The sequence below is a fragment of the Bicyclus anynana genome, chromosome 11 (assembly GCF_947172395.1).
Source record: "Bicyclus anynana chromosome 11, ilBicAnyn1.1, whole genome shotgun sequence".
Lineage (NCBI taxonomy): Eukaryota > Metazoa > Arthropoda > Insecta > Lepidoptera > Nymphalidae > Bicyclus > Bicyclus anynana.
This window is the reverse complement of record NC_069093.1, coordinates 10,137,484-10,150,579: the sequence shown is the minus strand read 5'-3', so window position 1 is coordinate 10,150,579 and position 13,096 is coordinate 10,137,484. Positions and strand designations below refer to the sequence as shown.

Sequence of the window (13,096 nt, the reverse complement as noted above, 5' to 3'; positions counted from 1 at the left end):
AAGCCAGAATAGAATAGATCTTGTATTAGGTAATGTTTTCTCCGCACCGGTGGGTTTTCGCAAGTCCTTACGTTGCCACACCAAGTCCCGCCACATTAATCAGCCCAGACAAGAGTACCAGATGGAATATTCACTCCGTTGTTCTTAACATTCAATTTGACACGGTCGGGTTATACCGCCGATAGACGCTGAGCCAAGACCGTAATTGGTGGGTTAATCAACCATGACAGATCAATAATTATCACCGGTTTCCGTGGAGAACATTTTCAACGGCATTGTATACGTAATTGTAGAGTACTTTGTATGGGAAAAAATTGATAGATCTTCACTATCGACAAAAACTCGCAGTCTCAATACTTATATAGCTAAAATTACAAGCGTTAGGGTTTTCATTTTATTAATCGAATCTTCTCAATTATGTTATTAAAATTAGCATCTTTCTATTTTTGTTTTTTATTCAATCTTCCACGTTAGCTAAAAATCGTCGTCGTCGTCATCAACCCATATTCGGCTCACTGCTGAGCTCGAGTCTCCTCTCAGAATGAGAGGGGTTAGGCCAATAGTCCACCACACTGGCCCAATGCGGATTGGCAGACTCCACACACGAAGAGAATTAAGATAATTCTCTGCTATGCAGGTTTCCTCACGATCTTTTCCTTCACCGATTGAGACACGTGATATTTAATATATTAGCTAAAAATACATTATTAGAATTAACAAAGCATTATGATTCTGAAACTAATCGACCTAGTTTGCTTTTTCTTTTTAACCGACTTCCAAAAAGGAGGAGGTTATAATTTCATCTTTTTTTGCGGTTTCTAAACGATTCACCATTTTTCATATCAATGGGAAAAGTTACTTTTGCTAAGCCATATTTTAAATATAACTTCCTAAAATACCATTTCGTACCATCAAATGATGATGATATTATTAATAAATTACCATTTCATTATAATATAATATTATGGTGATTTTATTTATATATATATATAAATTTAAATGTTTAGACGACCAACATATGTGTTCTTATTATCCTCTAAACATTTTCATTTATTCGTACATTTTGTTTATTGTTAACTAGCCGACGCCCGCGACTTCGTCCGCGTGAAACCCGATGTAAACTTTCAACTACCCCTATCCTACCCCTATCCTACCCCTAGCGTAACCCTACCCCTACTCTACTCCTACCCTACTTTTCTGGTTCATTTTTTACACCTTGTGTCCGAAAAACCCAAATATCTTACGGAACCCTATTTTTTTCCAAAATAAAATTTAGCCTATGTTACTTGTGGATAATGTGGCTTTCGAATGGTAAAAGAATTTTTAAAATCGGTCCAGTAGTTTTTGAGCCTATTCATTACAATCAAAATAACATACAAACATACAAACAAAGTTTTCCTCTTTATAATATTAGTATAGATATAGTCCCAATTCTCATATAAGTACTAACGAGTCGGTACAACAAAGGAATAAACAAATTGACAACTATGATTTGTGTGAGAATATAATACAAACGCTAATCATTCATTCCATAATTTTTAGCCGTTCTGCGTGCAGGTTCTTCACGCATACTTACCTAATTACTATATTTCTGAAACTATCAAGCTAATGTTTGCGAAATTGCATCTAAATGATGGTACTAAATGTTAATTTTACTGTTTTGAGTGTATTGCGTAGTTATATACTCTACGTTCTAATATATGCAATGTTCTAATAAACGATTGGTACATAGCATATACATATATACTCAAAAAAAAAAAAAAACAGACGCCTATCGGTTTCACACGCGTAGTTCCTGTTACCGTGAGAATACAGGGATGAAAATAGCCTAGCAAATAAAATTTCTTTCTATTTGTAAGAGAATTTTCTAAATCGCTTTAGTAGATCCAGATATTACCCCCTACAATTCCACAAACTATGCCTCCTTATAATATTAGTAATAGGTTAAATAATCGTTTAAATTTAGTAAGCTTTTGAATTCGAAAGGGAATATAAATACCCTAGATCTCAGAAGGATTAGGAGAACGTGGATTCTAGAACTATAATCACATAATTCAATGAAAGTCTTACCATTCACCGCTTATGTTCTAACAACAGACAATATTTTCGAGAGGCTATTATTTCAGATGGGGTATTTTATACATCAAATAAATGTATTATAAATGTGTACTAATATTGTATGTTATACACACTAATGAAAATATATATTTTATTTATGTTTATATATATTTATATGTAGAAGGTATATACATGTTTACGATAAAATCAGCCATAACACAGGGTATACGTATACTTATATTAGATCTAGAATCTAAATAGTGATTATGTTTAAGCATATTTAAACAACTTATACTTTTAAGCTTTATCGGTGAACATAATACCAATTGTATGTTTGCCAGTAAGTAATTCTTTGCTTATAGTATATCTATGTATATATTATGAAGAAGTTCTTTTATTTATATATTTTTAGTTAAATCAATAGATTAAAGTCCGTGAAGGGCGCATGGTCGCTTTGAAAAATATATCCATAACGAGGTTTTACTGTAGGCTAGGGGTTTTATATGATACCTAGGATATTTACTCGATTCGTCAACTTGTAGATGGGAAAGTCACCCTGATCTATATCAGTGTGCGATAATATTGTAAATTTTCGTCAGCGATCTAAGATCTACGAATACTCAAATAGGTATAGACAACTAGGTATTCCGCCTCAGAGGTCGTGCAATGTCCGGCTTGTGAGGTCATCCTCACGTGACTTCCACTTGTTTTTGACGCCTGAGGCAAATTGAGATCGGGCTCTAAATCTCTGAATTATTTTTAAATTATAGTAATTTTCCTATTAATTTTGTTTTTTTTAACAAGACCTATAAATGAGTATAACAATGTATTACCCGATATGCTGTACCACATACCTACCTGTAGAAAAAGGGAAAATATTTACTTAACATAAAAGAAGGAGATTTTATGCCTTTGCCTTTTTTTATTGCCTTTGGTAAATTATATCTATAGAAATTTCATCGCCTTTTGATGCTAGTAAAGCTACTATATACAATGCTTTGTTTAATAAAGCATAATGGAGGTTCGTAAATATTCGAATCGTGATGTGTAGTTTTGTACTAAAGTTATCAATCCATCCTTCAACTATTTCGCAATAAAATTTGTATCCATTCACATAGAAACCTAAGTACCTAACTAAACAGAAATACCTGTGTCTAGAAAAACGTCTTCAAGTTGATATACGTTTCCATGAAAATAAGATAAAGTTATTTAAACACATAACAATTAAAATGGTAAGGTAGTAATAAATTGTAGAGGCTACCTACTGTAATCATCGATAAAGATTTATTTATAGCCCCTGACTACAATGTAGCATTTAACATCCGCCTATAAAGCGATGAACTTAATATAGGATAGGATCATGCATCATGAACACAACATAGGCAAAGGTCTCAATCTTATATTTTTATATATTTATAACATCATCTTCATGCACTGCAGGACTTCCCACTGACACTGAATTTTCCCAAGCGGCTCGATCGATTCGGATGAAATTTGTTGTTAATATTGAGTCACAACAAATTTATCTGTCTGTCTGTCTGGATATTTTGAAATACAATTGAACCTGGTTTATAGCAACGTCACTACGTTTATATGAAATACGAATTCGCCAAAGTTTAGGACAATACAATATCTATCGAGTCCGCTACTTTATAAAAGAAAAAAAGTCACTATTCTTCTGTAATGGCATTTGTTAAGATTTGAAATACTTAAGAGCAAATCAACCGTATACGTCCCTTACGCAAAGTAGGTACTTGTAATGATTTGTGTGTGTTTTAAGGTGCAATTTTGTGTGAAGTTTTCGTAACCTTCCCGAGCAAACAATAGGCAGTTTCAAACATCCTAGATTCCACTTGACTTCGACCTAGAATTTTAACACTGTCGTACAAACGCTGTATCATTACTTCATAATATTACGTATTTGAATACGAATCTTAGAAGTAGCCGATATAGAAACGTTTGACACACTTTAGCTTCAACTGTGACAGATATATCTACGAAATTAAAATCAAGAGTCACGCCAAAGACCTTGCTACTACGATTCAAATTCGTTTATTTCAAGTAGGTTTAGTTTTAATAAACTTGGTGACATATGCTATGATGGCTTTCCAACAAAACTTTCAGAAGTTAATTTTCAATTCTTGTGCTTGAATTAAATTTCACAAAGCTATGAAAGCTTTCGTCATCAACCCATATTCGGCTCACTGCTGAGCTCGAGTCTCCTCTCAGAATGAGAGGTGTTAGGCCAATAGTCCACCACGCTGGCCGAATGCGGATTGGCAGACTTCACACATGCAGAGAAGGAAGATAATTCTCTGGTATGCAGGTTTCCTCACGATGTTTTCCTTCACCGATTGAGACACGTGATATTTAATTTCTTAAAATGCACACAACTGAAAAGTTGGAGGCGCATGCCCCTCAGAGGCAAAGGTCATATCCACTGGGCAGGGCATTAGTTAAGCTAAATTCGATGAATAGATAAAATCTCAGAACGTTAGTTCAATGGTCTGACAGTGGATCATATATTTTATGATATCCACTTTCTTTGATCGTTATGTACTTAAATTAATTAGCCTTATTAATGAAGAATACTTTCCTCTTACATCAAAGTAAAAGCTTTAAAGGCATTTATTAATATTTTAATTGCTTAACTGACATTGGCACTACAATATAAGTAATTCAGGTCACAACCGAGCGTGATACAACCAAATAAAACTGTTGAATGTTAGTATCTGTAACTAAAAGTATATTAAACGGTTCGTTGAACTTCCTAAGTGTTTATAAATAATGAATGAGTTCAAAAATTTAAATATCAATAGAGATGTAACTTTGAAATTGTATGATTACTTACTTTTTCTTTCCTAATTACAATTTATTGTGTACTCTACTAGTTTAAATTTTAAGACAAAGTAGAAATAGTTTATCGTACTAATATTATAAAGGCGAAAGTTGGTGTGTAAGTGTGTATGTTTGCCTCTCCTTTGTGCTACGGCCATTGAAGCGATTTGGCTGAAATTTGGGATGAAAATAGATTTTACTATGGATAAACACATAGGCTACTTTCATCCCGGAAAAGTCCATAGTTCCCGTGGGATTTGTGAAAATCTGAATTCCACACGAACGAAGTCGCGGGCGTCAGTATAATATAATAGGGATTCTTCTCGGTAGCTCTTCTAGGTAGATTCTACCTTTCAAACCGGAAGTGGATTCCACTGTAGGCATAATAGGGATGATGACAGTTTTTTAAATTGTATATAAATTAAGAGTATGCTAATAGTAAAGCAATTTTGTAAAAGTAACCGGGTATCTGCGGTCATTACTTTCGGAGCTACAGGGATAAAAGGCGGCGACAAAATTACAGGGATTTAAAAAAAATTCAGAATTTCAGAATTTCTGAAAAACGTCCCATACAAAATGGTACGATTTAATGACGTCGTAGGTCCATAATGATCGTTAGATTTGTAAGGGCGGTCAAATAAAGTTACTAATATCTTTGTTATTTGTGCGTTTATGTGTATAGTTCACATATTAAAAAATGTCATATTTGATGTAAGGAAGCTAGAACTGTAAGACTTTTAATAGATTTCGAAATTTTATAATCTTATATTCTTATTTTGCAAATATCCAGTCAATCTTTACTTTTAATGTATAAATTAGTTAACATTGATCTTATTTACCCGAATGAATCATAAAAGTCAATATATTCAAACCTAGTCATCATCACTATTACAAACCTGACGTTTACAAAATCCGTGTAAACTAAATATTTTTTTTTGTGTTCAGTTACAACTATCACTGATCAGTCGCTTGACTACAAACTGAATTTTTCATAGCAGAGATTGTTTTAAGTTAAAGGTCCACTCCATTAAGCGAATCTTCATGTTGTGGTACTTTTTTAGGGTATTACTGTCCACCACAATTCATCCACAGTGGATCGCTTTAGCCTTTTGATCTTAACAGACGTGATTAGCAATTTGGCAATACTATTTATGTGTTCTTGGTCGCTAACTATGGGCCTCATAAGAAGGCTCAGAGTCACTCAGCGAGCAATGGAACGAGCCATGTTAGGAGTATCTCTGCGTGATCGAATCAGAAATGATCGGAGAAACCGAAGAACCAAAGTCACCGACATAGCTCAACAAGTTGCGAAGCTGAAGTGGCAATGGGCGGGGCACATAGTTCGAAGAGCCGATGGACGTTGGGGTCCCAAAGTGCTGGAATGGCAACCCCGCACTAGTAACCGCAGTGTTGGTCGACCAGATGGACTGACGACATCAAGCGAGTCGCAAGGATTCGCTGGATGCAGGTGGCTCAGTATCGTGATGTTTGGAAGTCTCTACAAAAGGCCTTTGTCCTGCAGTGGACGTCCATCGGCTGAAATGATGATGATGATGATGATTTGTGTGTTCTTGCAGTCTGCTTTTGTGTTTCATGGCATTTTTTGTTATTTCTTCCTTGACTGTTGGCATATCAAGATATTCATGCATGTCTGCTGTTTTGGTGAACCAGGGGGGCGTTTAGTATTGTGCAGAATACTAGGTTCTGGTATCTCTGGAGTATTTCAATATTGGAGTGACAGGCTGTGCCCGAGCTCCAAGCCATACTGTAAACTAAATATAGGCACCAAAAACCTCTTATAATTATAATTGAGTAAATAGTATACCAAAATATACTTCGTTCTTGTTTAATAGCGGATATTATATCATTAGCGACAGTTGTAGTTAAAAATAGTATTGTGTTTTACGTGACTGTATGAAAGTTGTAGTTTGAGTTTGACATTGCGAATGTCGAGGCTTACAAGTGGTCTATTGGCCTTCAAGGCTGTTTTAAGTTGTACTAAAAACCTTTTTTTTTTTTTTTTTCTTAGTATATTTTGAACACCCAAAACAATAACAAAAATTACTGTCTGAAAAATGTTTAAATTCAAAAATATTTTATAGGCGAAAAATATTTAACAGTTTTTTGAACAATAGGGTAGTTGGCTCATATCAAATTTAATATAAACAATATTGTAGTACATGGAATAAGTTGTCGAAATATATCAATATCAATTAATAAAAGTAAAGGATTTCTTATAAAACTTAATTAAAATGTTTTTTTAAATTTCCCAAACATCAAAAACGCTGTCGTCCATTTTGTGACACTACTTGATGTACTAAACGTCAAAGTAATTGTTAATATTTGTCAAAAGCTCCGTTTGTAAGGGATTTATTGTAGTGACGTCATGAAACAGTTGAAATATAGACCGTCATGGCCGACAGGAGTTTTGGTTCGTATTGTCAAAAAAATAAAAATTGTATGACATCACACAAACATGTTTTTCATTTCATACGTCTCAAAAAATATGTTTTTTTTTTTCAATCTAGTAGAACGATAATGAACCATTTAAGACCATTTAAAAAAGTCTATTAAGCGTACAGACAAATAAGACACTAGAGCGGCTAGCAGGTCAAAACACACGTTGGTAATATTTAAAAAAAAACATTGAAGAATAGTCAAGTAGATTTCTAAACGATGTGCTTGTTCGAACGAATTGTTGTGCAAATTAGACATTTTCCCATACACCGATTGTTTTTTACTTTCTACAACGTGTCTAAATAATTATGAGACTACCGTATAACCTTGTTATTTGACTGTACGCATTGTAATAAAATAATTACACGTTTGAAAATATGGTACTTTAAAAGTAGGTAGCACCAGTTTTCTAATAGGCCAAATTCATCAGAAGGCAAAAGTCTTTAAACAGTGCGTGTTTCCATGATGTAATGACACATGAGTATGAGTAGTGACCTATGGATCGGATTGGTCGCTACTATTGGCCTTAAAACAAAGCTCAGAATCATTCAACGGGCGATGGAGTGGAGCGAAGCGAACTATGCTCGGAGTATCTCTGTGTAAGTTACCAACTTAACGCAGTCATACTAGACTCAACTAGTTTCGAAGCGGTAGAGCCAATGGGCGGGCCACAAACTTCGAAGAGCTAATGGACGTTGGGTGTCAATAGGGATGATGACTAGGTTTTATATTGATTTTTATGATTTATTCTGGTAAATAAGGTCAATGCTAACTAATTTGTACATAAAAGCAAAGATTGTCTGGATATTTGCAAAATAAATAAGATTATAAAATTTCAAAATCTATTAGAAATCTTTTATCGTAATTAGATGAAAATTCATACAGTTTGAATGTGACATTTTTCAATTATAAACTAAAAACTTAAACGCACAAATAACAAAGATATTAGTAATTTTGTTTGACCGCCCATACAAATCTAACGATCATTATGCACCTACGACGTCATTAAATCGTACCATTTATTACAGGGCGTTTCTCAGGGTTTCGTGGCAGCGCCGCAAATCTGACCATTTAAATCCCTGTAACTCCGAAAATAATGATCACAGATACCCTGTTACTTTGACAAAATTGCTTTACTATTAGCATACTTTTAATTTATATACAATTTAAAAAACTGTCATCATCCCTAGTGCTAAAATGGCGACACCACACTGGTAAGGGCGGTGTTCTATAGGAGAGACTTTTGCAATGGTTTGTCTAACTGAAAGCTTTATAATATTGTATTCTGTATAATTAAATTCTCCAAGATTAAAACGGTTCAATAATTTCTGGTCGAAGTGACATGTTTTGGCATGGTGTGGGCGGGACAGCGTGCAACCAAACCGGTATTTACCTAATCACTTCCTGGGCCCAAACCTGTCACTTGATTAATCTGACTGCAAGTGATTGTGTGTCTATGACTTCATTGATGGCGGTTTGTCCAATCACTTTAATACTTATTATCTATGTCTCATGCACTTGACCAAACTAATAATTTGATTTTGTTTTAAAACTTGTAATACTTAGTAATTTATGCGTTAGTAAGAAAATTATTCAGAGGGCGTAAGTTCGAATCCGGTCTGGAGCATGCACCTCTAACTTTTCAGTTGTGTGTACTTTAAGAAATTAAATATCACGTGTCTCAAACGGTGAAGTCAAAACATCGTGAGGACACCTGCATACCTGATTCTTTTCTAATTCTCTACGTGTCTGAAGTCTACCAATCCGCATTTGGGCAGCGTGGTGGAATAAGGCCTAACCCCGCTTATTCTGAGAGGAGACTCGTGCTCAACAGTGAGCCAAGTATGAGTTGTCAATGATGAAGAAAATTGATAATGTTTTTAATATTTTAAATCGAATCTTTTTAGGTATGTTGCATTTTACATAGTTGCATAAAGACAGGTAACTACGAGTAGGTTCCCTTGGGACGTCGGTTCAGTAGTTGCGGGGTTAAGTACTAACAAACGTACATACACATTTACACACAAACTTGCGAAGGCGTAGGTCAGTCGGCTTTGAACTAGGAAATTTTAAATCAAGGTTCTGCGGTCGAATACTTTCAATCTTGCCGGTCATTCATCTACAACGCTACCTTTTATAGCATTACATTTACATTCATTAACACTACTAAAACACACGCATAAATTGCTTGTAATTAAAATTGTTTAATTTATAGAGACAAAGCCCGCGACTTCGTCCGCCTTTAGACATCTTTAGTCCAGCCCTTACAGTAGTAATGCTGTAAAAATGGAGTAACTTCTCCCGTTTTACCAACGTTTCCCTTGACTGCTCTGCTTCTATTGATCGTAGCGTGATGAAAAGTATACCAGCCCAGGAGTATGATGAATAATTGTACCAAGTTTCGTTAAAATCCGTCGAGTTGTTTTTGTTTCTATAACTAACATACAGACATATAAAATTTATACTGATTGCGTTTTTGGCATCAGTATCGATCACTAATCACCCCCTGATAGTTATTTTGGAAATATATTTCATGTACAGAATTGACCTCTCTACAGATTTATTATAAGTATAGACAGATTATAATTTAAAATTTGGTAAATTTGGTAATTCACTGTTGGTGAGTTAAGTACTTCAACGTTTTACTGTATAAAATTATTATCTCTTGCATAACGCGAAAACTTAAATGCTAATTAAGAAAAACGCGAAAATGGATACGACAATATTTTCTTAATTTATCAAACCACGAATTTTTATTTGTCAAACAACCTGTATTCGGAATGGATATAATTTTCGTAGTTTCTAAATTGTATAGTCCAATGAATTAAATTTAAAAATAAACCTATGATTATGATCTGAGTTTAAGCTACGCTAGTTATTGAGATGACACTATTGAACCATTTTTTTTCCTTGTTACAGAATAAGACGAAGTCTATGGCTTCTGGCGATTGTGTCCCTACAGACACAGGCGCAGAAGAACAAAATAGAAGACAGCAATATACAAGCAGTTCCTAGCGACTTGAGACGAGCCGTTAGCGAAGCGCTGACTGCTGAGAGGAGGTTTCTACTAGGAGCCAATGATGTGTAAGTATTACTTTTTGACGTGACAACGTCTTATAATTCGATGGAGCCTCGAGAGATCCCTGGAGAGATCTGCCTTCGACGTTATCTTTTTTCAAGTATGCAACTTGAAAAAAGATAACGTCGAAGGCAGATGGACCATCTGCCTATTCCGTCTGCTATTCCCAAAATTTTTGAATTACCTACATATGAATATCTCAAAATATAGCTCTCTTTTAAACGATTATACAGTCTGGGGACTCATGTGGGCGAGTATGTTCAATGTGCACTGACTTTTTTATAGTGATCTTGATGATCGTTCTGAAAATCAAGTTAAATCAATATATATATATTGTCTACAGATACAATTGTAGCTCCGAGGAGGATGACATCAGCAACACGCCGTGTCCTCCCAGCAAATACCGCAGCGCCAGCGGGGAGTGCAACAACGTGCGACACCGTCCATGGGGCCGGCGCGGCGACGTGTTCATACGGCTGCTGCCTCCGAACTACGCCGACGGTAACAGAACACCTAATAACAACACGCCGATACGCCCGACGGTAACAGAACACCTAATAACAACACGCCGATACGCCCGACGGTAACAGAACACCTAATAACAACACGCCGATACGCCCGACGATAACAGAACACCTAATAACAACACGCCGATACGGCCGACGGTAACAGAACACCTAATAACAACACGCCGATACGCCCGACTGTAACAGAACACCTAATAACAACACGCCGATACGCCCGACGGTAACAGAACACCTAATAACAAGAAGATTTTAGAAAAATAGATCTCTGTTTTTATAATGTGACGATGATCTGACTGGCCAAAGATTTAAATCAAAAATCTTGTCATTGTATTAAAAACATCAAAATGATTTTATATTAGGACGAGACAGTCAAGTCAAAGAGTAAATTAATATATAGGGCAAGTTCACATTGGTAAAACTGATGATGTCTTATATAAATAAATAAAAAAATAAATCTTTCATTTTGAAAATTGTCCTCCACACTTTTAAAATAATTAGAGTAATTACTATACTGATAGTCTAAGGATATTCACACATCAATTTGGAACGAGTAGGGAAAAATTGTCACGCTATAGGTTACGTAAAGTAATTGTTTTGATATCAATTAAAATCAACGATTTCAACGTACGTTTTAATGAATGTGAGTAAATTTCTGAACAATCAAACTATTGTAGTTATAGAAGAACAATAATTGCAAAAGCGATTTTCAAGGAAATTATGTAAGTGATTGTAGAACATAATCGAATAGCAATAGAAGTCTATCGTTTAAAATCCCCCTGCAGAATTACTACGCTCATCTAGAATTTCGTCGTCGTCGTCATCAACCCATATTCGGCTCACTGCTGAGCTCGAGTCTCCTCTCAGAATGAGAGGGGTTAGGCCAATAGTCTACCACGCTGGCCCAATGCGGATTGGCAGACTTCACACACGCAGAGAATTAAGATAATTCTCTGGTATGCAGGTTTCCTCACGATGTTTTCCTTCACCGATTGAGACACGTGATATTTAATTTCTTAAAATGCACACAACTGAAAAGTTGGAGGTGCATGCCCCGGACCGGATTCGAACCCACACCCTCCGGAATCGGAGGCAGAGGTCATATCCACTGGGCTATCACAGCTCTAGAATTTGCTTAAAACTAATTTTTACGCATACCTATGACTAGGATAATTAATTTTCATTAAATTATTGTTAATTGATATTTGGGAAAAAAAATTACGTACTTATGTAGAGATAAAACATCGTTACGGAATAGCCCAATTATTAGCTACAGACAATTAATTGCTTTCTCCTTTCCAAGCCCTCTTTGCTGCATATCTCTTTTAGCATGAATAAAGGTCTCAATTAGAACCATTCAACCAATATTTACTTCAGAATACTCCAACCTTCTTGTTATCAGAGTAGCATACTACATTTATTATTAAATACTTTATTTAAACGAGAAGACATTGTTCAATTCTTAATATTAAATAATACATATTATACATCTTTTGTATATTAACATCGCTAATTTGTGATCAGATGACCTTGACCTGGTGCCAATGAAATCAGGCTAAATGGTTATGAAACTCACGATGTGAGCTTTTCTACACTTATTTTCACTTTCACTTTTTATCTTACTACACTATATTTGCATATCTTATATATTTTACCGAATTCTTGAGAGCGCAATACTATGGCAAGGTGTTTATTTATCACTAGCTGACGCCCCGTGGTTTTAGCCGCGTAGTTCTCGCTCACATGGGAATACGGGGATAAAATATAGCCTTTGATACTCACAAATAATGTGGCTTTATACCGGTAAAAGTATTTTACAAATCGGTGTAGAAGATTCAGAAATTAACCCCCTACAATCTCACAAACTCACAAATATCTTTATAATATTAGTAAGCATAGATTAATAAATTCATAAGTACCTGTGTCCACTATAAGAATGGAAATTGAATGAATTGATATTATTGTACTGCAATCGATTGAAAATAATAAAAATATGTTTTTAGAAACACAATAATTTTTATTCTTTAAATAGATAACAAACTAGTAAAACCAGTTTTTCGGCTTAGGTCAAGACATTTCAAACGTGCTATTTAAATTTTATTAGAAGTTAGTTGTGATAAGTGATCGTAAACTTACATTA

At 35.0% G+C, this 13,096-nt stretch overlaps 1 protein-coding gene across 2 annotated transcripts in view; it reads left to right on the top strand.

The window, feature by feature from the left end:
* LOC112056193 (heme peroxidase 2) overlaps positions 1–13,096 on the top strand; it is a 65,295-nt gene that overhangs the window by 18,579 nt on the left and 33,620 nt on the right. For both annotated transcript variants that reach the window (XM_052884396.1, XM_052884397.1), the window contains exons 2-3: positions 10,273–10,437; positions 10,776–10,933. In XM_052884396.1, the coding sequence (XP_052740356.1) occupies positions 10,273–10,437; positions 10,776–10,933 (323 nt within the window). The remainder of the gene's footprint in view (positions 1–10,272; positions 10,438–10,775; positions 10,934–13,096) is intronic.